The following is a 26,220-nucleotide window of genomic DNA, read 5'->3' as shown; positions in this document are numbered from 1 at the left end:
CCAAGTGCTCTTAAGTAAAAGTCAAAGTTGCTCATTCGTATCCAACTCTTGGCGACCCCATGGACTATACAGACCACGGAATTTTCCAGGCCAGGATACTGGTGTGGGTAGCCGTTCCCTTCTCCAGGGCAACTTCCCAACCCAGGGATCAAACCCAGGTCTCCTGCATTGCAGGTGGATTCTTTACCAGCTGAGCCACCAGGGAAGCCCAATTACTCTTTGAAGAGGTGGGCAAAAATGCTTTGAGGTATCTGGTCTACCTACAACATTCAGCACATCCATTTCAACTCAAAGTAGAACTTCCTCATCTGTAGCCAGGATAACCCACGCTTTTAAATAAAGCCATGTACACTAGAAAAAAATCTTGGGAGAAAGGGTGAAAGGGAGAAGTGAATATATGATTTAAATATGTGCTCCTTTCAGGCTGCCTCTCAAATATTTGGTCTACTTTTTCAGAGTTGCTGTTTTTTTGTTTTTTTTTTTTTTGAATGTTAAATATGGGTTAAGCACTTACTAAGAGCTTTCTGTACATAAGAACCTTAGATGACATGTGTTATTATCTCCATTTATGGTCAGGAAAAACGTGATTAGAAGCAGATTTCCTATGGCCAGATGAAGTATCAGAAACAGGTAAAATAAACAAAGATGCACATGAGTGAGTGAGAATGAAATATAACATATAACAAGACGAAATTTTAAAAAATCATCTGACTTCAAGAATACTACGCAAAATTTTCTTTATTAGATAAGCTCCCTAGAACGGCTACAGGGAAGTGCTGTGAGAAATTCTAGCTCAGTCAAGTCATTTGCACTTATGTGCTGAATGAGAACAGTGGCACACACCCCACCCAAAGATGTGACGGGCAAATACCCAGGATCTTGCAAGGCAGACGCCAGGTTCAACGGTCATCACTCCCTTTGTCTCTAGACCCTTCTGTTTTAGCCACAAGAAAAAATAAAACTCTCACAGTTGATTGGTTTTTTTTTTTGTTGTTTTTTTTTTCAGAGTTTCCTTATCTTTAAGACAGTCTGGGCATTTGGAGTGCTGGCAGAACATTTCTCAATAACAACACCTCCTGTAGTTACCTCTATCCGTGCCCGCGCATTGGCTCACGGAAATGCACACAGCATCAAGCAAAGAAACTTGCTACCTAAGACCTCAGTCTGGACACTGGGCCCACAGAGAACCTGAGAAACCCTTTGCTCTTTCACCAAATTTAAAATACGCTTCATTAATGTTAATTGCACGACACCAGAGGCAAAATACATACTGTGTACCTAAAGCTTGTCCCCTCTATTAATTAAAAACAGGCTTATGGAATACGAAACTATAAAGTGCTAGAATTCTTTTTTAATTGTAAAGACACTTAATTGGCTTGTACAAAAGGAAAAGAATTCCTTTCACCTCACTTTAATGAGGTTTTTATTATTCAAATGGCACATTTTGCTCAGTTTTGACTAAAAGCCACTGCGATTCAAAAGGTTCTGAGATGATGAATATTTACAGACTATCAAAAGGAAAGTTCAAACTAGAAAGACAGAATGAAAACAAAAATAGTATAATTCCAATTCCAGAGTTGATGCCATTAGTCAGCATTTTGAAGGACTGATTTTTCCCGCCTTCTTTGATGGGCTCCAGTCTGTAAGGGGTGGGTGAGAGCCTGAAGGGCTGTCCTCTGTGTGTACAGAACTGGAGCTCCCAATGCAGGGGATGCTGGATGTTCTCTGCAGTTAGGGTACGCCCATGGGGAAAGCGCCTCCATTTCTCTGGGCGTTCTCCGAGCACACTGTTGGGAAAGTGACAATCCCATCCTCCAGGGACAATACGTGCCTTGAACCACGGAAGTACTGCCCCATGGTAAACAGAGTGGAGTTCCAGAGATGTGTCAGTGGGCATGGCTGCTTGTCATCAATGGGAATGGCCATGGACCAAGGCTTCTAGCCAGAGTAGCCCTAAGTGAGACTTCCTATTGGAAGGAGCAGTGAATGCTGACAATAGACAGAATGGAGTCGGAGCCCAAGGGCTTTAGACAGCTGATCTCCACATTGTCTTCCTGCTCTCCTCCTCCTACGAATCAGTGACATTAAACATTATTTAATTGCAGGTGTGCAGCCCTCAAGCATGTTATTCACTGAGGATCCCCTGTCTTTCTGGCCTCTTCAATCTCTCTATTGACTCATTCTTGCTGCCCATCAGGCTAAACAGATTGCTCAGACCAACAATTAGGAGAAAAATCAGGAAAGAAAATGGTTAAGAAAATGAACGAAAGGAAGTCAGATGGAAGAGAGAAGGCTGGAGAGAGAAAGAAATGCCTATTTGACATTGGGGCTTTTTCAAGTTGCGCGAAGCCTCTCTCTTCCCATTTAGAGACCATGGTTTTGAAATATTTGTCTCCGTTCAGAATCTCCTCCCTGGTCTGAATCTCTCATCACCAAGGTGACTGATTTCTGACCCACTGCTGCCCAGAATCTCTCAAAGAGGCCTGGGGAGCAATGGCTTCTGGATCCCGACACCCAGCGACCTCCCCTCTGTTGAAACTGGATGTCTCTGTTGCAAGGGCCCCGGCTCCTCCCTGGTTGTGGTCCTCTTGGCCACCTCGGATTCTAAGACACGGTGTATCCTCGGACCTCATCTTCATGCCACTGCTGCCTCACCTGCTGCCTCCTCCAGACCTTCCTCTTCACCCAGAGCTCCACCTCCAACCGCCTTTGATTCAGTCTAAACTCTCGTCCTGACAGCAATTTCACACAGGCTGGGACTCCAAACAACACTGCTAGGAAGGTGGGCCTCATGCCGACAGCACCAGGCCGCCATCCCTCCCAAGCTCCGGAACCTCACCTGCACCCACCCTAATCCTCAGCTCTGCATCTCCTCTCCCCAAGTCCTCCCCACTTTCCTGACTTCCATATTTCCGCAGAGGGTGATACTCTCTAGCCAGTCACCTGACGATGAGAACGAGGAGAAGCCAGTAACTGTAGAGCCTTCAGCTACTATTAGTATTTGTCCAATCCTCTTCCTTGCCAATGGAGCAGAAGTGTGATAGTCTGTCTAGATCTCATTTATGGGCCCCCGCTGTACCCATTGCCAGCAGCCAAAAGCACTGACTTGTTCAGAAAACCACCCCAGAGGGATGGGTGCCCTCACACCTGGAAAGTCATGTCCCACACCCAGATGTCCTCCTAACAAAGACGACCAATTCTGGGATCCATTCTCCAGAGCTCACTTTGGGTCAGTCTCCACCTATATACAACCTGTTTCCTTCATTCTCCTTCTCATTCCCCCAGTAAACCATGTGAGCAAACACCCCTGTCCCAAGTCTGATCTCCAGGGACCTCGAGCTCAGACAACCTCTGTTATTCCTGTTTCTGCCTCTGTCGCCTTTAGCTCTAGTTACTGCAAAAGCCCACACCGAGTCTTGCCAACACCTTTGGCTTTTTTGCTTTGTTTTTGTTTAGTCACTAAGTCATGTCCGACTGTTTTGTGACCCCATGGACTACAGCCTAGCAGGCTCCTTTGCATGTGGGATTTTTCAGGCAAGAATACTGGAGGGGGTTGCCACTTCTTCATCCAAGCCAGGGCTTGAACCACATCTCCAGCACTGTAGGTGGACTGTCTTACTGTGAGCTACCAGGGAGGCCCTAATACCTTCGACTTCTCTCTTACTTGACCCATCATGAATACTGGGGCCAAATGAAACACATTCTAACAGTCAATCCGAGAAACTGATGAAGACATTTTAAAAATGCATAAAACTAGCTTACCGATCACCAGTATGAGACATAATGTGTTAAACTCTACCAGGAGCAAAAATTTAAAGGAGATATCTTCTACCTTCAGAATTAGCAGGTTTTCATAGTATTATTCTATTTTCATTACGTTGTATAAAGTTGGTGGGAGCATACATTGCTGCAACCGGATATGCTTTCTGTTCAGCCAATATGTTTGTGGTAATTTATTACAATAGCAAGAGAAAGCTAATAGAGTGTGATAATAAACATTTGCTGTTTGGAGTCACTAAGTTTTGGGGGTAATTTAAGAGCAACAGATAACTAATACATGCATTATGCTACGTGAGAGAGGCTAGACTCAAAGAGCTAAATATGGAATGCTTCAATTTAAATAACATTCCAGAAAATGCAAAACTCTAGGGACAGAAAAAAAAATAAAAAAATTCAATGGTTGCCAGGGGCTGGGTGTAAGGGGTGAGAATTACTTCACAGGGACACGGGGACAATTGAGAGGATAAATGAACTGCTCCATATCCTGACTGTGTGACTCCATGACTCTGTGTGTGTTTGTGTGTGTGTGTGTACTCACTGAACCACACAACAAAAAGGGTGAATTTTGGCCTCGCTAAAATACACCAAAACAGTACAGCGGAGGAAAACCACAGCGTGCTGCGTGTTCCTCACGGCTCTGCCCACACCCCTGGGGTGAGTGGCCTGTGCACACCAGCTGCACACTCGGGCCCCAGCTATCTCTGGATCTCTGGGGCCATTTGCAGAGCGCCGAGCACCTGGGAGGCGACAACCAGAAAACCAGTGAGCCTAACGGAAGTCAAGCACACTTGCCTCCCAAGTGCCCTGGGCTTCACGGCCCTTCCCAGGAACCGAGCTCCCAAGCATGCTGACCACTGGGAGCCAAGAACCCATCAGCATCCTCCATGGGCACCCACTGCTAGGCTCAACAGTGCCGACTCTTGGGAAGGCTCACGAGCGACTGGCGACAACCGAAGCCCAGGCATTTCACAGAACCTGGAACATCAGCTTCCGAGGGGCAGCATCCCCCAGGAAGCCTGGCCTACAGTTCTGCCTGGGCCTTGTCCATTCCTGCACTACATAACATTTTCCACCAGAGGCCACAATTGGTGAGGACATCTGTTATCTCTTCCTGGAGACAACTGTCAACAACCAGGAGGTCTCTGTTCTCAGGGTCTTGCAATGCGGTGAGAAGGAAGCCTGGTGTACACAGCAGAATGCATACGTCTGAACCAATGCCATCTCACCAATGCCATCTCACCAATGCCATTCTGTCTACAAGCCATGACGCACCCACACTTTACAACAGATTATGACATCAGAGATGGCAGAAGAAAGCTCGGGAAAGTGGGTTTACTCTAGTTGATTAATAAGGAGAGTTGCTTACGCTTTGGAGATAAGACCCAACTGGTTTTGTCTCAAGAAACCTAAGAATTAGATAACATAATTCCAAATCTGAGAAACGAGAAGGGCATTTGAGAAGAGCCTGAGACCCCAGCAGCAGTCCAGTGGGCTGAGGCCCTAACTTCCACTACAGGTGGCCTGGGTTTGATCTCTGGTCAGGGAACTAAGATATCAAAGATGCCAGAACAACAACAAGAACAGGACCAGGTTAGAAATTAAATTTGGAGAAGCCTGGAAGGGAACAGAAAGAGAGATAAGACCCAGAGAACCAGAGGGCACTGCCTGAGAGAGAGAAGTAAGCCCTCTAAAAAATAATAATAAATAAATAAAAATAAAATGGAAAGAACCTGAGAGAAGCCATCACGGGGCTGAGTTACAGTGAAGATTTGTAAATTGAATTGTAACACGCGCCCCCAAAATGAGGCAGACTCTCACAGGTTAAATAAACACCCCGCAGACTGTTAACACAACCGTGCCTTTGGGGGACTCCAGTTCAGACACAGCAGAAGAATGAGCTAAGTGGAACGTTATGTAAAGGGAAATTCTTTTCAGTTCCTCCTTGAAACAGAAGGGCACACCATCTGGGGCATCTCTCCAGTGAGCTGCAGGAATTCATACTATTTGGAAATACTCTGAAATTCAAGAGAGAGGGCCTGAGGATGCAAAATCCCGAAAGTAACCGTTCATCAGTTTGACCTGGTGTTCAGCTGTCCTTTTCTTCCAGAAAAGGAAGAGGAAAAAAGAAATTACTATAGAATTGCAAGGTGGATCCTTGCTTCAGAAACAAGGGCCGGTTTATTTTGAGCTCCCGGATGGCAGCATAAAAGTGACCAGAGCAGTTCTCTGTGCAACTACACCAACCCAGGGAAGGTGCCTCAGTCTTCACCAAGAGACCCGCCAAGACCTCAACTGCCCAAACTGCGGCGTTCGTGCCCCTAGTAAAATTCAGAATGATTTCAGGTGGAACATAGCAAACTTTTAAAAATGTTTATTTACTGGAATGCACTAGAAAATATATATATATCATCAGCTTCTCAAATGCACGAGGAAATAAAAGGAAATGATAAGGACTTCGCTGGTGGTCCAATGGCTAGGACACCTCACTCCCAACGCTGGGGGCACAGGTTCAATCCCTGGTCAGGGAACCAGATCCCACACGCTGCAACTAGGCTGTATATTGTAATGAAATACCCCACATGGTACAACTAAGACCCGGTACAACCAAATAAACGATATTTCTTTAAAAAATAAAGACTTCCCTGGTGGCTCAGACGCTAAAGCGTCTGCCTGCAATATGGGAGACCCGAGTTCGATCCCTGGGTCGGGAAGATCCTCTGGAGAAGGAAATGGCAACTAACTCCAGTACCCTTGCCTGGAAAATCCCATGGACAGAGGAGCCTGGTATGCTACAGTCCATGGGGTCGCAAAGAGTTGGATATAACTGAGCAACTTCACTTTTAGAAAACAATACTTACCTTGCTTGATAGCTGTGAGAATTAGAAAAAAACGCAAAATGCCCAGCACCAGCCATGAGAAAGAGGGTACCTGAAGCAGGCTATCTTTTTTTTTTTCAGCTGCCTGTTTTCTGGACCTTGGGCTACACTTTGGGGATGTAACATCCAACAATAATGTAGAGACATGAGATATCTGTATAGTTGTCTCTACATTTAGAAAATACCTATATATCGTTTCCTATGCCCTTACTCAATATCTCTGGGAGACAAGACCCAGAATAAATATGAATGGAAATAAAGCAAGTAAAATAGGAGACATATAAACATATGAACTCAGCATCAGCTCAGGTAGTCAGTGACCATCTAGCTGCTGCGCTGCTAAATGTTAAAGGACTTGCATGCTTCAAGACAGTGAAGGACATCATCAAATATTAAAATAATTAACCCAGAGTGGATTCTGCTGTCAAGATAACCGAGCCACACTTTTTTAGGTTGGAAAAGCGGAAATAATCTGAACCAATCAGCAGGAAAAGAGCCGGTGGGTGGCAGGATGCTTCCCCAGGGATCATCAGGAATTTTTCATTTTCTGCACCATTTACAACTTCTTACAGTGAATTCCAGAACATCAGCACACACACTTAACAGGAAACGGCAACACTCTTGTTTCTGTTGTCTCCTTAAGTTTCTGCCTCCTTTTCATTATCTTGAGTATACTTTCCCATCTTCACCCATGCAATCCCAGGGGCACACTTTCACCCTCACTGATTCTGAAGTGGGGGGAGAGATGCACAACAAGGATACACACACTGCCCTGCTCAGCTGCATCTGCCTCTCTGCGACCCCATGGACTATACACCATCAGGTTCCTCTGTCTGTGGGATTTCCTAGGCAAGAGTACTGGAGTGGGTTTCCATTTCCTTCTCCAGGGGATCCCCTCCCAATCCAGGGACAGAACCTTCTGTGTTTCCTGCATTGCAGGCGGATTCTTTACTCTTGAGCCATAGGGGAAGCCCCACAGTCTCTTCAGAGAGGGCTTTCTAGGAAAAAAAAAAAAAAAGCATCAATTGGCTAATTATACCACCAAGTACTCTTGCCTAGAAAATCCCATGGATGGAGGAGCCTGGAAGGCTGCAATCCATGGGGTCGCTAAGAGTCGGACATGACTGAGCGACTTCACTTTCACTTTGCACTTTTTATGCACTGGAGAAGGCAATGGCAACCCACTCCAGTGTTCTTGCCTGGAGAATCCCAGGAAGCCTGGTGGGCTGCCATCTATGGGGTCGCACAGAGTCGGACATGACTGAAGTGACTTAGCAGAATGGCACTTAATTCAATTTGTTTATTTCTACTTTTATCTCTATTGCCCTGGGAAACTGACCTAAGAAAACACTGCTACAATTTACATCAGAGAATGTTTTGCCTATGGCCTCTTCTAGGAGTTTATGCCGTCATGTTTTTATATTGAAGTCTTTAAGGCGAGGCATTATTTTGAGGCCGTTTCCCTATATGACCCATAGGTTTCTCATACACAACACGGAAAAAGTCACCACACAGACTAGAAACTCCTGAAGGGCTGAGCCGGCATCTGATCACCCCTGTATTGCAACACTCAGTACCATGCCTGACACACCGGAAGGTTCCTGAATTGCAGAATCCTTCAAAAGTAGGTATCACCGTGAGAGCTCTCCGCACCTTTGCTCACACGTATTAAGCTCACTGTCACTTGGTTTTTAAAGCACTGAATGCATGTAGTCTGTACTGTGTCTTTTTTTTCCAAACCCAAAGAGTCTCTTTATCAGCATAATCCATGACACAATCATTTATGCGCCACTTTCCTAATTCTTCTCCAATTTATGGAACACTTGCATGTACTGTTTTTTTTAATACACTGTAAACCAACTCATCTGTATTTCTCAGGCTTATACATTGCAAAAATACCAGCTAAGTCAGTTGCTTCTCTGGTTTGGGCTTTTAAACTTTGTTATGTGTTAAGATAAATAGAGGATTGTCCATCTGAGATACGGCCATCACCGACTCAGTGGACACGAGTCTGAGCGAGGTCCGGTGGATGGAGAGGGACAGGGAGGCCTGGCATGCTACGGTCCCCAGGGTCGCAGAGAGTCGGACACGACTGAGTGACCAAACAACAACAATCTCCCATATAGGCAGTGCATAGTTCACAGAGCTCACATGCAACAAGGCTGCCCAGCAGTGGGGGTTATTAAATGGCACCTGTCCCTAAGAAATCAGAATTATCCAGGAAACTGAGGGAGGGATCAGAGCCGGCAGTAAGTCACATGTTATGCCAATGGAGCACTGACTGAGTCTTACAGCTGAGAACACTGTCTCCTCTACGCCTTCTCTGTGGGACGGTCCTTACCGCCACAGCACACAATGTCTGCTCACGCAGAGGGGGTCCTGGCATTTGTTGACAGCACCTCTTTGGTAGCTCAGCCGGTAAAGAATCAGCCTGCAATACGGAGGACCTGGGTTCGATCCTTGGGTTGAGAAGATCCCCAGGAGAAGGGAAAGGCTTACCCGCTCCAGTATTCTGGCCTGGAGAATTAATTCCATGGACAGTACAGTCCATGGGGCCACAAACAGCTGAACACAACTGAGCGACTTTCACTTTCACCAGTAAACTAACCACTGGGCTTCCTCTCCAAGTCAGATACATCCCTCTAAGGATTCTACTCAGCTGATAAGCGGGGAAAATAAAGGCAACACAGAAGTAACTAGCCTTTCTGGAAATGCATTAGCATTCCTTCAAATTTAAATTATATTTTACGGACATGAATGCCATATTGAGCATTACAAAGTCATTATTTACAGACCTCTACAATATTGTGGAGGCATATTATTCTGCTGATAAAAAAAAAAATCATGGGAATATTCATCTCTTATGTATTTATAGAAGAGCTCCAGGTACCAGGTGATGATTTCACTACCATTATGCAGACAGCTTATTTTAAAAATATCTTCTGCAGTTACAGTGGAGGGAGGAAGTGATATGGGGTGGCAGAGGTGGGCTTACATGGACAAAAGGAAAAAAAGAAAAAATTACCTGGGGAGTGTGCTGCAGCATGCGGTCAAGTCACTCAAACCATGAAAACGCCTCATGCATTTTGTACATCTCCATGCCAATGAGGGCTCTTTCCTCTGTTTTGCCTAGAGATATATGGAGCTGTAACAGAGTGCAGAACGCCCCTGACAGCCATGTGCTGCCATTCAGACCTGAAAGATTCCATGTTATGATAAAAATTAATGTACTCTGACACCCTCTGGGACTCCCTGGGCCCTGGGAGCAGCTAATGAAGAAATACAACCTTGCCAGGGAACAGCACCAGCAGCCCAGAGTCGAGGATTAATTCAGACGGGGTAGCTGTGTGGCCCCCTCTGTCATCGGCTGTAAAGCAAGTGGACTCTGGTGCCAAAGGCGAGCCAGCTCTGATTGGTTAGAATTATTCCCTGGGTCGCGGGAGGTCAAATCAACAAAGAGCTTTACGAAATAATTGAGCCCAAGTTGGATTCGGCCTGTCACTCTGTGCTAACGCCCTCTTCTTAAACCAGACAAGGGTCACTCAGCCTCTTGTTGGCCATGAAGGTGTGCTCTAGGAAACTGCTCCCCAGGAGACCTGGTTCCTTAGTGATTACCAGACCACTGGGCATGCCCCAGGGGACATGCATTCAAGAGGGGCTCAGAAAGGGTCTTGGGAGGAACTCTGTTCCCCAAAGAGAGGTCTCACTGTCCCCGCCAGCCTACCTTCGGACACCTTCAGCCTCCGAGCATCACAGGATCTTCCTGGGGGGGCGGGGAGTTCAGAATGAAGAATAAGGTTCACAGCAACATCACGGACAGCAGCCAGAAAGTGGGCGTAACCCAAAGGGCCATCCACCGACGAACGGAGTGTGGTGTCCCCATATGGTGGAGCACTACTCAGCCGTGAAGGCGCAAGACTGATCCATACTGACTGGAAGGAGCCAGTCATGGGACACAACACACTGGGGTTCCTTCATACGAATCTGCAGAACAGGCCAAGCGGGAGGGACGGGCAGCGGAGTGGCCGTCAAAGGCTGGAGGGGGTCGGGCAGGAGGAAGGAAGGGGAATGACGTTCAACGGTCCGGGGAAGAGGTTTCTTTTCGAATGGGAATATACTGAAAACCACTGGCCTGTATACTTCAAAGCAGCGTGAAGTGTGTAAATTAAACATAAATTAAAAATAAAGCCAGCTCCCTGAGCTCTGAGAAGACTGTTCTACGTTCTCAGGGTGACTTAAGTGACCTCTGGCTTCTTCCTCCTCCCCCAGTAGGGGCAGCTGCGGTTCACAGACCCCAGCCCGTCCACCTCTTTCCTACAAGTCCCTCATGGATGGAAACTGGGACTCAAGCTAGACAGAGTCAGTCCAGAGAAAATAAGGGTGCGGTGTTTTGTTTTTTTTTTTCAGACAACTGCTAGGTTACACAAAGCTATGTGGTTTTAGTCTGTGACATTATTTCAGCCTATTATTAGAATTTTACCATGTCAAGTTGAATTTATTTCTCACCATGTGAATTTTAGCCATTTGTTAAAAGATTAGGTGGAAATTTTTAAAAAGTCTGTTTCATTCCTTGACATATTATTCACTATACTTTCTCTAACCTAAGGTATTATTTTGCTAATTTACTATTTCCACTAAATGACCATGGAAAACCTTGGGGAATGAGACATTTTTTCAAAAATATTTAAAATATAGATTTATACACATGCATGTTTAATGTTTCTCATATAGAACGCCTATAATTCTACTGGAAGTTAAAAAAAAAAACCAGAGGGTAATATTCTAAAATACGGACAGTGGTGATAATAGAGGGGCAGTCACAGCGTATTCATGGATGTTTATGTCACCTCAGATTTGCATCAAACTAATCTGGGAAGAAGGGGCTATAGACTGACAAAACTAACCGTATGCTGATTATTTACAGAAGATGGTGAAAGACTTGGGAAGGTCCATCTTACCTCTTCTCTTTTTGTGTGTACTTGAAAATCTCCCGGGGAAAAATATTTCAAGAAATAAAGACAAACTAATGGAGGGCCAGGAAAACGTACAATTTTCATGTTCTTTTTATGCTCATCCTTCTTTTCCCCTAATATTCTACAAGAGGCATGCACCATCTTGGTGGCCACAGAACTTGTATAAAATAACATTTATATAGAATACCAAAAGAAAGACCCACAAAATAGCAATAAGAAGTAGCTTTAACATCTGCCTAAAAAAAAAAAAAATCATAAAGACAGCTGAGTTGAGTTCAGTCGCTCAGTCGTGTCCGACTCTTTGTGACCCCGTGGACTGCAGTACGTTAAAACGAAACAGAAGGCCAATGTGACTGCATCAAGAACTATGCCCCGTGAAAGGCAAGACAGGAAGCCACTGGCTGGCCCAGGGGCTACTGAATAGCAAGCCCATGCTTCCAACAGGACAGGGGAGGACGAGCTCTAAAGGAATCAGAAGTGGACCTGATGCAGCACACCTCTGAGCTTGGAAAACCCGCCCACAGGGTGACGGGAAAGGAACGTCAGCTTGGTCTGAGACACCTGAGCGCAGACGGGCCTGAGGAGCCCAGGACTGAAATCTCTTTGGTGCCCAGGTCTTTAAAGGTCATAGGGAGGTCTTGGCTAAGATTAATGTGAAGTCTTCCCCTATACAGGGGAGGAGGCACCACACAGGTCCTACTTCCTGCATCAGAACAAAGTCAGAAAAGTTCCAGAAAGACTAGGAGAGTCACGGGCTGCAGCAGTGGTTCTGCTACTGAAAAGACTCAAGAGGAGCCGAGGGCCCCATCACTCAAGACACAGACTGACTCAGGAAGTGATGGCCAGGCAAAGGCGGGGCCCGCCTGACCCCCAGTCCAGTGCTCAGCCCCCGCCCACTGCTCAGCTACTCAGAGAGGAGCCTAGGGCCCCACCACTCAAGACACAGACTGACCTAGGAAGTGATGGCCAGGCAAAGGCGGGGACCCCCTGACCCACAGTCCAGTGCTCAGCCCCCACCCACTACCCAGCGCAACACAATGCTTCCACGCCAATCACCCACCAAGAAGTGGATTCTCCTCTCCGTGGCTGTGATGGGCTCAGGCGACAGGACAAAGCAACTGAAAAAAGAACTTCCCTGACTAATAGAGATATTATACATTTAAAAACATTTTGACTGCAATTAAATAGATGCAAGCTTTACAAATAATACTTTGGGTCTTAACGGCGTTGCCTACAGTCTGACCAAGAGATGAGAATTACATGTCACTTTTCTGGAGGGTAACCTGATGTCACAAACCAGTGGTATTCAAAGATAGTCATGTGCTTTGACCTGGGTGCTGCTCTTCCAAGAACTGATCTTAAGAAAACAAGAGATCCAAAAAGAAGCTCATGCAGGCAAGCTTCAGAGTTCCAACAGCGATAACATATAGAAGCAACCTAGCATATGAGAATTTAAGACTGGTTAAATACTCTGACCTCTATGAAGGGGATTACCGGATTCCACCTCGTTCCACACAGAGCCACTCTGGGAACACAGGGGCATGCTCTTGGGGAGTCTGCTGACCTGAGACATCTAGGCACTGTTGTGCTTTTAGCCAGACACACTCGGCCAAGGTCCACCTCCCAACCCTCTATCATCGGTGGACTCGCACTTCTTGTACCCACTACCGGTACCTCTGAGACCACCTTCTTCTCCGTTCAGTTTCTGGTTATCAACTACTCCTTAATGTCAGCTCAAATACCTGTTTGATTATGAGTCGGTGACTGGACGGTAACAACATTTGAAGCCTAGAAGGGAGACTGAAGAACTCGCCGCTAATTGAGAGGCTCCGTGTGTATTTTTCGGGATGACGAGATATTGAGGGCTTTCTCACAAAGTGAAGAAAACCAGTGACTCACAATATTAAGAGCACAGTGCAGCGACAGGCGGACCAACTAAAAATATCACCTTCCTCGGGGATTCTCAGGTGGCCGCCACAGTGCAGCGCTGGTGATGTATCGCAAACGTATATTCAAGGTTTTAGGCTGACAAGAACTAGCTTCTCAACAATTTACTGGGGGTGGGAGGGAGAAGGGAGAAAGACGGTCCCTGGTTATTAAAATGCAGTTTCAGTGTGGTTTAAACAAAGCTTCCCAACATGTCAGTTATGTAAGAGGAGAATTCCAATGTGCCAACAGGCGTGGTCAGAAGGTATCAGGAGGAACACCGAGCTGGATTCGCCAGCCAAGCTGGAAAATACAATTTTAAACCAACCACAGACACTGTGACACGTTTTTTTTCTGAGTCTTACATAATCCAAGAGTTCTCCGAGAGGCACCAGACATTAACCTTAACATCACGAGTTTCCTGTGTCCATGCTTGTACGGGTCTGAGAACAGCTTGGTCATGTGGCTCAAGCCTACACCTGGTTAGAAGGGCAGTTGTATTTTCTGTACCTGAAATAACTATTACGCAAAATTACTTTACAATTTGTTTCCCAGGATGTTCTAACATACAACCTCCATACCACCCAAGGAGGTACCAAGGCAAGACCTTCAAACGGCTAAGAACTGGTGCCTTAAAATCAAAGTTCAGGTCACCAGCGCAACAGTGAGTTTCCACTTCTGGCTGCACTTCTTCCCCTCCTTCCTGTCTTTCCTCCCTCCCTCCCTCACCCTCGCCCACCCACCCATCCATCCTCTCCTTTCTGGAGCTTACGCTATGGCAGTAAGGTTAACACTCGCAAAGGAGGAGGATGCTGACAACAAAAATGATGTTACGATCTGAAATGCATTGCATCTTTACCAGGTACTCAGGTACCACATTTCACGAACACTTTGTCATTCAAACCTTTCAACCACCCCGCGAGGGCACTCCCGTCACCTCCACTTTTACTGATGAAGAAACTGAGGATCAGAGAGATGATGGAGTGTGCCAAGGCCACCATGTTAGTGAGGTGTGGAACAGGGCCTCCGAGCTAAGACAAAGATCAATTAGCCAGGGTCTCTGCTTCTCGGGGGCTCAGCCTAACAAAGAGAAATCAATACAGGAAAAAGCGTCCCCAGAGTACTCCACGCCCGATGCTCCACAAGTGACTCATCGATCCAATGACAGCGTGGACTTATGAGGAGGGGAAAGCGAGGCCCCACAGAGAATGCGGCAATCCGCCAGCGAGCAGGGCAGGGCAGGCGGGAGGCAGTGGCACAGGCCCTGAGTCAGGAGGCGGAACCTGTAACCACCCCTGGCTTCCCAGGTGGCTCGGTGGTAAGGAATCTGCCTGCAATGCCGGAGACCTGGGTTCGATCCCTGGGTCAGGAAGATCCCCTGGAGAAGGAAATGGCAACCCACTCCAGAATTCTTGCCTGGGAAATCCCATAGACAGAGGAGCCTGGAAGGCTATAGGCCATGGGGTCACAAAGAGTCGGACACAACTTAGAAGCTCACCGGCAAAGCAGAACACAGAGGCCCCGGGCTGGGGCGATCTGATCTATAAATGAGGCAGCAGGATGGACCAGCCTCCAGGGGCCACCCAAGGGTCTTACTTGCAGGAAAGGATCAGGGCTGGGTTTGTGTTTGAGAGCGACCACTCCGGCAGTTCAGATGTCTGAATTGCAAAGTGACCCTCTGGTCGCCCGCTGTCTACCACATCAGTGTCACTAGGAAAACAGGTAGGAGCCCAGGGGAAACGAACGCTGACACCTGGAGTAAATGCAGAGACAGCTGCTGCCACTTCTGCTTACAGACTTCAGGGACAGACACCTTCTAGGCATTTGGGAGAAAAACCACCTGACCACTTAATCGAGGGGATGAACCTCTCTTCTCGTGAGGGGTGTTCAACCTCTTTTACACGTACTGCAGCAACACAATTTCCTCTCGATCATAGGAAACTGGCTGGAAGGTGCATCCCCTTCAACCTTGAAGTGACCTTAACCACCTTCCCAGCAGGCAGGGGTTGCCGCCCATCCTACCGGTAGGACAAAATTCCTTCAGAGACACCACGTCCTACATGACGCACTTCTGAATGAGACAGAGCTTTCTGATTTTCCAAACTACTATCGAAGCGGAGCTCAGCAACAGAGCAGATTTTGGACTCAGCTCTAGAGAAGGCAATGGCAACCCACTCCAGCACTCTTGCCTGGAGAATCCCATGGAGAGAGGAGCCTGGTAGGCTACAGTCCATGGGGTCGCAAAGAGTCGGACATGACTGAGCAACTTCACTTCACTTTCACTAGTCTCACCATCTACTAGCTGGCATGAGCTGGGTCAAGATCTTTCACCTCTTTCCTGCTGACTTCTTGATGAAATGCGGTTGAGCATCACATTAGGCTGAACCATAAGACAACGCCTTTCTTCTTCAATTTTTGACCTACCCCATGAAGTCCTTGTGAGGATAAAATGGGATGGCAGAGGAGTGCTCAGCCGTGTACGACACATAATAAACAGGTGATAAATACTAGCGATTACTATCTCTATCATCATTTTAGAGTTCCAAGTCCCAAGCAGGGCTTTGATGTCTTCATTATTTTAACAATACTTGCTTGTCTTAGTTGACCTGCTTTCCCTTATGGTGGCATTTCCACAACTCAGCACAGCACACTGTTCTATTCAAACTCTTATCTCTTCTTTCAGCCTCTAAGGAACACAGAGAGCTATCTGCAGAGAACTGAAATGAACCATGCCCACAACACTGGCTATATATACTGATTTATATCATATATACTGTTTTATCTGGACCAAACCTAACAAAATCCAAAATGGAATGTGTCTCTCATAGTGAGGAAAGATGCTTTTCAAATGAGTTACATTTCAAGGGACAAGGGGATTCTAGTCCAGAGGTTAGCAAACCACAACCCCCAGACCAAATCCCAAATCCAACCCACTTCCTGTCTTTCTAAATAAAGTTTTATTGGAATCTGGTCTTGCCCAATCATTTACACATTATCAGTAGCTACTTCCACATTACCGCGGTTTCACTCAACACTCAAGAGACACTCAACACTGTTGAGTGGCTGCTACAGAGACCATTTGGTTCATGAAGGGAAAAACATTGGTATAGCTATTCATTTATATAAATATTTATTTATCTGATTCTTTATAGAAAAACTTTGCCAACTCATGCTCTGATCTAGCGCGTTAAGTAATCAATGCTGAACACCAGCAACTAAGTTCATACTATTTGCTGGTATTAAAGCCCTAACATTGGCTATGCATTGGCTATGCGTCTGGTGGGCTGGTGGGTGAGGCAGGAGGAGACCACAGAGTAACTGTATGTACTCTCCAAAGCAGGGTTTTTATTCTTCCTGGAAGGGAAGGTTTTTTTGCGTGTCTTCAATTAACATACATCACTTTGACTTCCAGAAACATGATAGTGATGGCTGAACCTAGAATTCTGTTGGGAAATCAAAACTGTTTATTTTGCAAACATCGCTGTGGTTAATTCAAACACATTGTCATGTATTCCTTGGCAGTGATGACTTTTAATGATGGCAAAAAGGCTCACTTTTTCCCTAACACATTTAATTGCAAAATGGCTCTTAATTAATTTAACAACCATTCTTCTTCAGTAAGGATATGTTTTTGGAGATAGTCAGCACGGCGCAAAGCTATTAAAAAAAAAAAATCCTTAAGCTTCACGACTATTTGAAAAGAGTGATAGGCACAGGAGAAGTGAGAGGGCAAACGGTTTAATTTCAATGTCTAGCCCAGTTCCTGGCATTGTTGTAAACACTAAATAATTAATGACATGAAGGGAAAAACTTTTAAAAATAAGCCAAAAGAGGAGGGGAGAAGAGGCATATGGAGTACTTTGGTGCCTCACAATACAGAGGTTAATTATTTTTACTGTGGCCCACTGTAATTCTCACTTATTTCAAGCAAGCTGCCCTTAAGGCCACTCAAATCATCTGGAAAGCTGCCTAAAACCAGGGGAAACAACAACAGCAACGGCAAAGGAGACAGTCTACCCATTTGCTCCAAAAGAGAATTAGGAAGTACCCCCTCGAGTCCGTGGCTTTGTGAAGAGTAACAAAGACCAGGGGGACGAGTACACAGCAGAGTCCTGAGTACTCTGTGATAGTGAAGCATCAGTACAGGAACAGTATTTCTGCTCAGGGCTGGTCATGCATATAGTTTACGGGCAACGTGAAGCTCATGTCCTTTCTAGCCTGGGCTGCGAGGGATCTCAAAGCTCATTTTCAGGCCCAGTTTTTAAAAAACACTTACTTATTGGCTGCACCGAGTCTTAGCTGTGGCACGAGGGAGCTTTGGTCTTTGCTGCAGCATGCGGGACCTAGTTTCCTGATGAGGGATCAAACCTGGGCCCCCTGCACTGGGAAGTGGAGTCTTAGCCACTGGGCTACCAGGGAAGTCCCCAGGTCCACTGTATTAACGGCTGCAAAGACTTCATGAGACCCGCACTCCTCTACAGTCACGTCTGACCAGTCCACTCTGATCCTCCTTTTCTGTTTTGACAGAAATCTATCTTATTTCCATTGTATCATACTGGATATATTCATGAAAACTCTCGAGTCATTTTAAGGATCAAGACAGGAACACACACACACCGTGCCAACCACGGGCACAGTGCACTGAGGCGTGCCTGTGTGCCTCATGCGTGGCCTCCTCTTCTCAATAGGCCTGACAGGTCTGCGCGGGGACCTGCTCGACACACACCTGTAGAGCGAGGCCCAGAATGCTCAGCCCACGGCTACGCGGCTGGCAAACAGCAGAGCTTGGGTTTGAACCGAAGCTCAGTCACTCCCCCAAAACTCTGTTCTTTCCACTGCACCACAGGGAAAGCAGCGCTCACCAGGGCCCTCGGACACACCCAGCCCATTTTCTGCTCTTGGAAGTGAAGTTTTGCTGGGACACAGCCACAGTCACCCACGTAAGTCCTGTCCACGGCTGCCGCTGACACAGATGGCCTTACCGCCCGAGAAATCCGAGGCGCTTCCTCTCCGGCCCTTTTCAGAAAAGCGTACTGACCCCTGCACTACACTCTCTGTGTCTGTATTTTTGTTTCATAAGGGATGACAGAACACCATCTGTTTTACAAATATTGTTTTAAAGAATTATGTAAGAACGTTGGATGCCTAAAGAGTTAAGCTTCAGAAGGCAAGACATCTACTGTGGATGGAAGCCTTCTCTGATGTTTCTAGACATGTTAAATGCTTCACAGTATGGTTTTTTAATACCTCAAGGTGGAAAATGTAGGGGATGGGGAAAAATCAACCTGTAGACTTTGAAAAATGTTTCATAAGACACCATAATTAAGATCTAGATTTAGAGAGTTTATTACAGTTGAAAAAAAAAATCTGCCTCTCTGTTTTTCTTTTACTTTTCAAACTATTCAGAAAAGCAAAGCAACATGATACTCTGTTACACAAACCAGAAATGGATTTCTCATGTTGAGCAAAAAGTAACAGAGATACATGGGCTAAAACGTTACTCTTAAAACCAAACTGAAGAGAAGAAGAGAGATTAAGCTGTAATTTACACACTAGTCTTGCAGGGTAATTTAACCCTCAAATTTGGGATTTATTTATAATTTATAGCCCACCCACTTCTGTAGAAGGCCTGGAGACAGCAAAATTGGAAATAAGAATCCAAGAAAATTAAATCTGGGATTAGTACTTTCTGAAAGTCCTGAATTTTCAAGTTCTAAAAAGTCAAAATAAATAACTTTGTTAAGATTTCTCCCTCAAATGTATAAACAGTAAAGAGGAAACAGAAAAAGTATTCTTTCAATTTTTCTTTAAACACCACTATCCAATTTTTAAGTGAAAGCATTTTAGGTATTTTTAAGTGAAAGTATTTTAAGTATTTTTAAGTGAAACAAAGCTTAATTTCCTTAAATTCTGCTAGAGACAGAAAGCTGAAAAGAGAAAGTAGAGATCCACGACCAAAACAAAGTTCTAGAAATCTTTAGAACCGCAGGTGTTATTTTAAAATTACCTTATGGTCAACTTCCATTAACTTCTAAGATGAATCAAAGACCTTAGATGGTATTATTAGAGCTGACTGGTAGCTGAAAGCCAAGCAATAAACTTCCTATATTACCTGCCATCACTGAAAGTTTTCAAATTTCAAAACTGGAATCCAGGTGTCCATTATTTTAGGAATATACAGAACTCAAACCATAAAACAGCATCTGATAAAGGAAATGCATATATATATATATCTACAGAAGTCTAAAAGCCCCTGAACTGTTGTTACAGGGCCTGTTCAAAATGAATGCTTTTCAGTAAATTAAGCAGTTGGTATGATGGATGAAACTGTGCAAAGGTATCCCAAACAACGCCCTACTGGCTTCAGAGCCCACTACAGAGAATCCTGATGCTCAGTCGGGATCATCAGGAAGGGTCCGAGCTCTTCACATTCTGATGGAGGCCCTGACCAGCCGGGCAGCAGAAGCATGGAGGCTGGCCGCTCTCCAGGACTGCGGTTTCAACAAAAATATCCTGCAAAACTCAAGTTTGGCTGGGACTCACCACAGGCTTTGGTTTGGAACTTTCCAGTAATGCCCCAAAATAATTGGACCTGAGACACACTGGCTGACCACCACCACCACTGACGTGGGGGAGAAGTGCCCTGGGAGCTCTGAGGCCTCCTGGGCTGACCACCCAGAAGAAGGAGTGGAGGGGGACAGGAGGGATGGTGGGCGAAGGGGAGCAGGCAGACAGACAGACCGCGCGGGAGCAGGGATGGGTCGGTTGGGGCATGCAGAGCCTCACGAAAACTGGCTTGAAGACACCACCACCACCTACCGAGCATTCTTGCCAAATAAAAATTAAACAGGAACTTGACCGAGCCTTTAGCACTGGCTACCATTTCACAGGAAAAGGAGAAGACAAAAGAACCAGCTGAATGAGACCACCGGGGTGCAGTCAGTGAAACACAGACCACAGAAAACTCCAGAGGACACACCTGCCCTTGAAACACATACGCTGCACTAAATAAACAGAAATTTAGAAACTGGAGGGAGACATACAGGCTAAGATGCACTGACCTCATTTGATTTCTGATTTAAGTAAACTGAGAGGATAGAATACTCATTGCCTTGAATGGTGTTCGGCCCCTAAACTTCTGAGCAACTTGGTCCTCAGTAATTCCTACCAACCCAGAAATCCACACTGAAGAAAATGCCTGAAGGGTGAGGTGGAACAAGAAGCGGGGTCGCTGTGGATTCAGACAGACCTGGGTTCCAATTCGGGATCTGCCACTTGCTAAAGTCAGGAAAGAGAGTTGGCCTCTCGGTGAGAAGCTGGAGCCTTTCCACTGCAAACAGAGATAAGATGAGTCATGCCTGGGGATGACTGTAAGGAATCAGAGACAGAACATGGGCATAAGCGCTGGGCGTGTTGCCTTGCACGGAATAAACAAATGTCAGAGAGGAATGATGATTTGCATAACCACCGTTAGCAGGGCTCATTCTGAAAAGGCTCAGTCTCCAACCCATGCCACCACCCCCCAGAAAAAAAAACATAAATAAGAATATCCGAGGAGAGGCTGAAGCCACATGCCCTCCTGGCGGAAGGTGGAAGGAGACTGGCTCATCCGTACCATGAGCTGCATCTTCCAAAGAGGTTCACATTGGCACCCGTTTCTACCTTTTCCAGGCTCACACTACATGCGCTGCTGCCCACCCTGGCATGGCAAGACCACCGGGCTGGGGCAGGAACCAAGGGGATGCACACGGCAAAAAGCGCCCGAGCGGACTCCTGGCGTGCCTGCAGACGGGCCTCGGCACAGACTGCTAAGTGCGTGCGTCCACGCGGCATTTCAGTGGATGGGTTCTTCCTCTCCTCAGTCCAAGGGCGCAGAAAGGAGTGGGTCCGGCATGGGTAACCTCTCCTTCGTTTGCCATTACGTTTTACAAGGAGATCTTAACATCAAAAGATGGGAGCTGGAGATAGGAAGAGAGCGACACGTGTTTTTCTGGCAGTTCAGTCACCGACACTTGAACTCCTTTCTGACAGTTCTCAGAATCCACAGACCTGTGAGGGCTGAACTGTCATCTGCCCGGCTGGGGAAGACTTCGCCCTGCTGGTCTTTCAAAGGGAAAGTTGTGTGGGATTTTCATGCTGATTTGTCTAAATCCATGTAAAATATTGGACCCTAAAGAGACTGATGAAAGGAGGTTCATGGCATAGGGTTGGCTAAGAGGAAAACTGCTTTTGTTTCTGAACCAAGGAGTACAGAAATTCAGAATTCATTTGCTAAAATCCAGAATTAGGGCAGAATGGGAGACCACTTTTCTCCAAGAGTTTGGGCTTGGTGATCACAGAAGGCAGTTGGCTTTGATGATTTCTGAACTACTTAATGGTTAAAAACGAATGGTCCCATTAAGACTTGGAAGGCAGTCCTCTTATGTAACCGTTGGCTCTGCTCAGCTAAGCACCTCCTTCCTGCAAGCGCTGACACCAGGACTGGAGGGAGAGTGAAGCGGCGGTGCGTCTCAGCTCCCATGGGAGCGGCCTGGTGTCGGGGAGCAAGCCGGGGGGAGAGTCACAGGGGACGGAAATGCTGCCTCTGCCACCGACCTGCTAAGGCAGCCTGCGACAGTCACTCACTGTCTCGGACCTCGTTTTCTGGCCCATCGAGAACGAAAGGGCAGCAAGGAGGCTCGGCAGGCGGGCTGCCCAGGCGTGCCCGGCCTCAGTGCCCCTGCTGGCTGGCCGCGTGCCCTCGGATAACTCACCCTCTCTGGTCTCATTTTCCTCAACTGCGTAATAGATATAATGACAGCACTTACCCTGAAGGCTGCTTGGAGAATTAAGTCAGGAAAAGCACACAAAGGGTACTGGGTGTGGGGCTCATAACAAGCTCTCGAGAAATGAGCTGTTACTGCTGCTACGGTTGATATTATTATTGCTGTTCTCTTCCAAACAACCGCAGAAATACTAGGTCGAGGAGTAGGCTGCCAGAGGTTAAACACTGCCTGCTTGCTGGCAACTCACACAATGGCTTGGGTGAGCTTAAGTGGGCCTCCACCAGCCACCACTCTCTTTCCAGAGCTGAGAAGAGAGCCTGGGGCTTTGGAGGCATGTGTTAAATGCGTGTTAAGTGAAGATGCAAGCGGATAAATGAATCATGAAGGGAGGAAAGGGCAAATGTTTAAAGAGCTACAGCTCTGTCTTGATGTGAGGTTCTCTGGAAGCTCTGGCGAGGGCTGGCAGCTACCAATCCCTGCCAAAAGGGCACACAGTGGGGCTCACCTAGGTCCGCTGGCCTGCGGACAATGCCCAGCTAGCTATTCGCTGGAGCACAGGGCAGGCCCCTGGGGTGGGGGCAGCGGGGAGTGCAGATCTCACTAAAGACTCTGACTTGACGTTTCAGTCTCAAGGACTCAGGCTTGCTCCAGAAAGGGCTTTAGGGGACAGACTTCTCAACGGTCTAAAAGAATGAGTGAGAAAACGAAGGGAGAAAGAAGAACTAGCCACTGGACAGCATTGAGGAGTCGGGCCAACATCACGCCATCGGAACATCTGGTCTGAGACACCTCCCCTCCCATCCATCATCTCCGCAGAGAACTGTTAAAACCAGCAACCCCGACGGAGGCCAACCCTGAGACCGCTTGTCACTGATCAGCCTGCTCCAAACTCGGGGACTCTGGTGCCGACTGTGGAATTATTTTCCCCTTGGCACCACGTGCACTATTATTAACTTAATCCTTGGGTTTAAATCAACTCACTGGAAAAGAAAAATTAAACGAAGTGATTTGTTAAAGAAATTTAAACCTCTATGTTAAATGAGAAACCAGTATTGCTTGCCCTTAAAAAAAAAAAAAATCAGAGGGAACTGTAAAAATAAACACTTGGAAACAAAATATTGTAATGAAAAGGAAGCTAACCACCACCGCTTTCCGCAGTTCTGGCTTTAAGAGCTGCTTGCTCTCTGTTAGGAAAGGCAGTTGGTAAGGGATGGCCAAAAAAAAAAAAAACCCTGCCAGTCCTCAGCAAAGGCTCCCTCCGTCAGGCATTTTTGAAAAGTCTGAGAAAGAATGGAAAAACAGAAGTTCTCAGATGTGAGCCCACGCTTTTGGAACCATGTCCACGCGCCACGTAAAACCATCGCAGGTTTGCTAAACAGTAAAACCTTCTTCCCGTGCTCTGAGGTTCAGCCCCCTTGTGGAACTACAGAGCTGACCTGACCTCTTCCTAAGTGCAATGAAAATGGAATTTCTCCTCGATCCTGGGAGGTGCCCTGAAGATGCCCGCGATCAGGATGCAGCCTGCAATCAGCTGCCTTTTACGAGGTTGCTTTTTACTGATGCTTAGTAGGATCTTTTTCTTGTTTTCTGGGAGGCTGTTATGAGATTGATGACACGTCTCATAATGAGGAGGGCTCAGAGTCAAAAAAATACGGTGCACCTCGACCGGGCCAGGATAAATGAGCCTCCTGTTTGGACGCCAAGACGGCACAATAGCCTTCCATCTTCCCGGCTGTGTTCATCTGATAAAGACATTACAATGGCGAGATATTATGATCTATAACCCTCCGCTGGAACACTCACACATTCTTGGCCTTGAACGCTTGAGCAAAATGCTGCACGCTACGGAGCAGAGCAAGGTCCAGGGTCATTGCTTCTACCTTGGCTTTGTGCTGGAATGAGAGAAAATAAAAAGAAATGATAAATAACAGCAAGTTTAGTTCATGGTATCAAGTTACAGTAAATGTGTTATGGAACATGTCGGAATTCCCCTGTTTAATATTAGACGCCCAGGGAGAATATAAATCATCGGAATGAATAGAAGAACGGGGCTTTTTACTGCCAAGTTTAGGGAGGATGGGAGGCTGGGACTCTGCTAAAACTCCAGGCTGAGGGCCTGTACTGTTTGACTCAGCGCCCGAAACAGGATCCACAGGGTCCGGGGGCTCATGTATCTCCTCTCAAAGTGCCTCCTAACTATAATGACAGAGGTACACGAGGACGAAGCCCGCCTCCTGCAGGAACATCAAAGGCCACGTGGGAATCTCAAAAGCTGCCATCTGGGCCCTGAAACCACTCCACTAAGCCTGCCTCAAAAATGAAACACAAGGCATGGACAGAAAGCACAAAGGCAGGCAAAACTCGGTAATACCAACGGAGCCCGACACCCCTGCATGCCCCTGCTTTAGAAACGCGGACAAGCCAGGTTCGAGCACCCTGGTTTAGAGACCCTGTGAACTCTGTGGGTGTGAGGCACACGCGCGTGACAGTAATGATGCTCCTGATGTCTGACCTTGGGTGACGGTGGGTGGGGATTTACAGGCATCATCGTACCCTCAGGGCAACTGAAGGCTACCTTGTATTTGGCCTGTTTTACACTGTGGCATCTTATAAGAGACTGAATACAGAGCTAGGAAGTGTGGGTGGTGAGGCCTCAAGCCAGTCTGACACTGAAGCCCAAACTCCCTCCTGGAGCCACACCGCAAGCGCTGCAGCAGTCACTGAAGCCGCCCCGTCCCACTGCACGGCCCCCGGCACAGTTCCAGAAAGACCATGCCTTTCAAGCAGGCCCTGTGTTTACCAGGCCCTCCCGATTTTTAAGTCTGCCTGGACTCTGCTGTGGGCTGAAACGCTACGACTTCTTCGGTCTCTCTCCTCAGAACAGACGGCCAGGCTACCTGCCTGATCAGGTAAGTGGATTCCCATAAGATAGGCGGTGAGCCTCGGAATCCTTGTCTAGACTGCAACGCTGAAGTAAGACTAGTGAGAGTCACAATGTGCTCGGAGGCTCTGAAGGGGGTGCACATGGCTCAGTGGAGGGCACCCTCCACCTGGACAGACACACAGGCTGTGCTGAGACGCTTAGTGTGCCTGCAGCAGTTCACCTCGGCCACCAACGTCCTGGACCGCGACCCAAGTCCCAGGCCTTGGACAGTGAACACCAGGCCGACGCAGCCGGGATGCACAGACTCTGGGCCACCTAACCTTTCTGAGCCTCAGTTTCCTCACTTGTAAATGATGAATGTTCATCATCTACTCACAGAGTCGTGAGAATAAGCGCAAAGCACCTAACAGCCTGCCTAGAAGACAAAAGGTGTTTCATCACTTTAACCGGAAGGAGGGAAGACGCCCGTGGTGACAAGCTCTTTCCCCGAGGCCACTGTGTAATAAATGGTTGTTCAGGAGGGCGACAGGGCAACAGGGTGGGTGAAACTGTGTTCACGGCAAGTGAGGCTTCCCCCCGAAGACCACATCGTACCAGATCACTGCTGGACCCTGGAGGATCCAGGTCCTGCCACTAACCGGGCCCAGTTTTCAGGAAAGGCCATAGAAAGGAATTCAGTGACCTCCCTAAACCCCAGCAGTCTGGCAAAGGCAAGTTGGCCGAAGTAGATCTTAAATTCCTCAGGTAACAGCAGCTGCACACACCTGCAGATTCTGGAAGAAGGAGAAGCATCTAACCTGATCCAGGAAAAGAGGAGAGTGCCAACATGTGGGTTTCATTAGAGCTTCCTGAGATCAGGGAATATTAAAGCTGGAGGGTTCACAGTAAGGCAAGGCCACAGCCCTCATCCCATATGAAGGTAAGCTGCCACCAGGAGAAGGGGCTGCACCCGAGTGATGCTGTACCCTGTACAGAGGGCTCAGGACTCCAGATGGGCAGCAAACCGCACTCCCACC

The 26,220-nt window shown here is 47.0% G+C and overlaps 1 protein-coding gene across 9 annotated transcripts in view; it reads right to left on the bottom strand.

Moving 5' to 3' along the window:
- Nucleotides 1-26,220, bottom strand: part of WWOX (WW domain containing oxidoreductase) — a 914,788-nt gene that overhangs the window by 659,389 nt on the left and 229,179 nt on the right. For all 9 annotated transcript variants that reach the window (XR_011248523.1, XM_069549633.1, XM_069549639.1 and 6 more), the window contains exon 6: nt 24,124-24,212. Coding sequence is in view for 8 of the 9 variants with exons in the window: in XM_069549633.1 (XP_069405734.1) it covers nt 24,124-24,212 (89 nt within the window). In the remaining variant the exon portion in view is untranslated. The remainder of the gene's footprint in view (nt 1-24,123; nt 24,213-26,220) is intronic.

Source organism: Ovis canadensis, chromosome 14, assembly GCF_042477335.2.
Source record: "Ovis canadensis isolate MfBH-ARS-UI-01 breed Bighorn chromosome 14, ARS-UI_OviCan_v2, whole genome shotgun sequence".
Lineage (NCBI taxonomy): Eukaryota > Metazoa > Chordata > Mammalia > Artiodactyla > Bovidae > Ovis > Ovis canadensis.
Note: the sequence above shows the minus strand (reverse complement) of the source record. Positions and strands in the feature narration are given on the sequence as shown.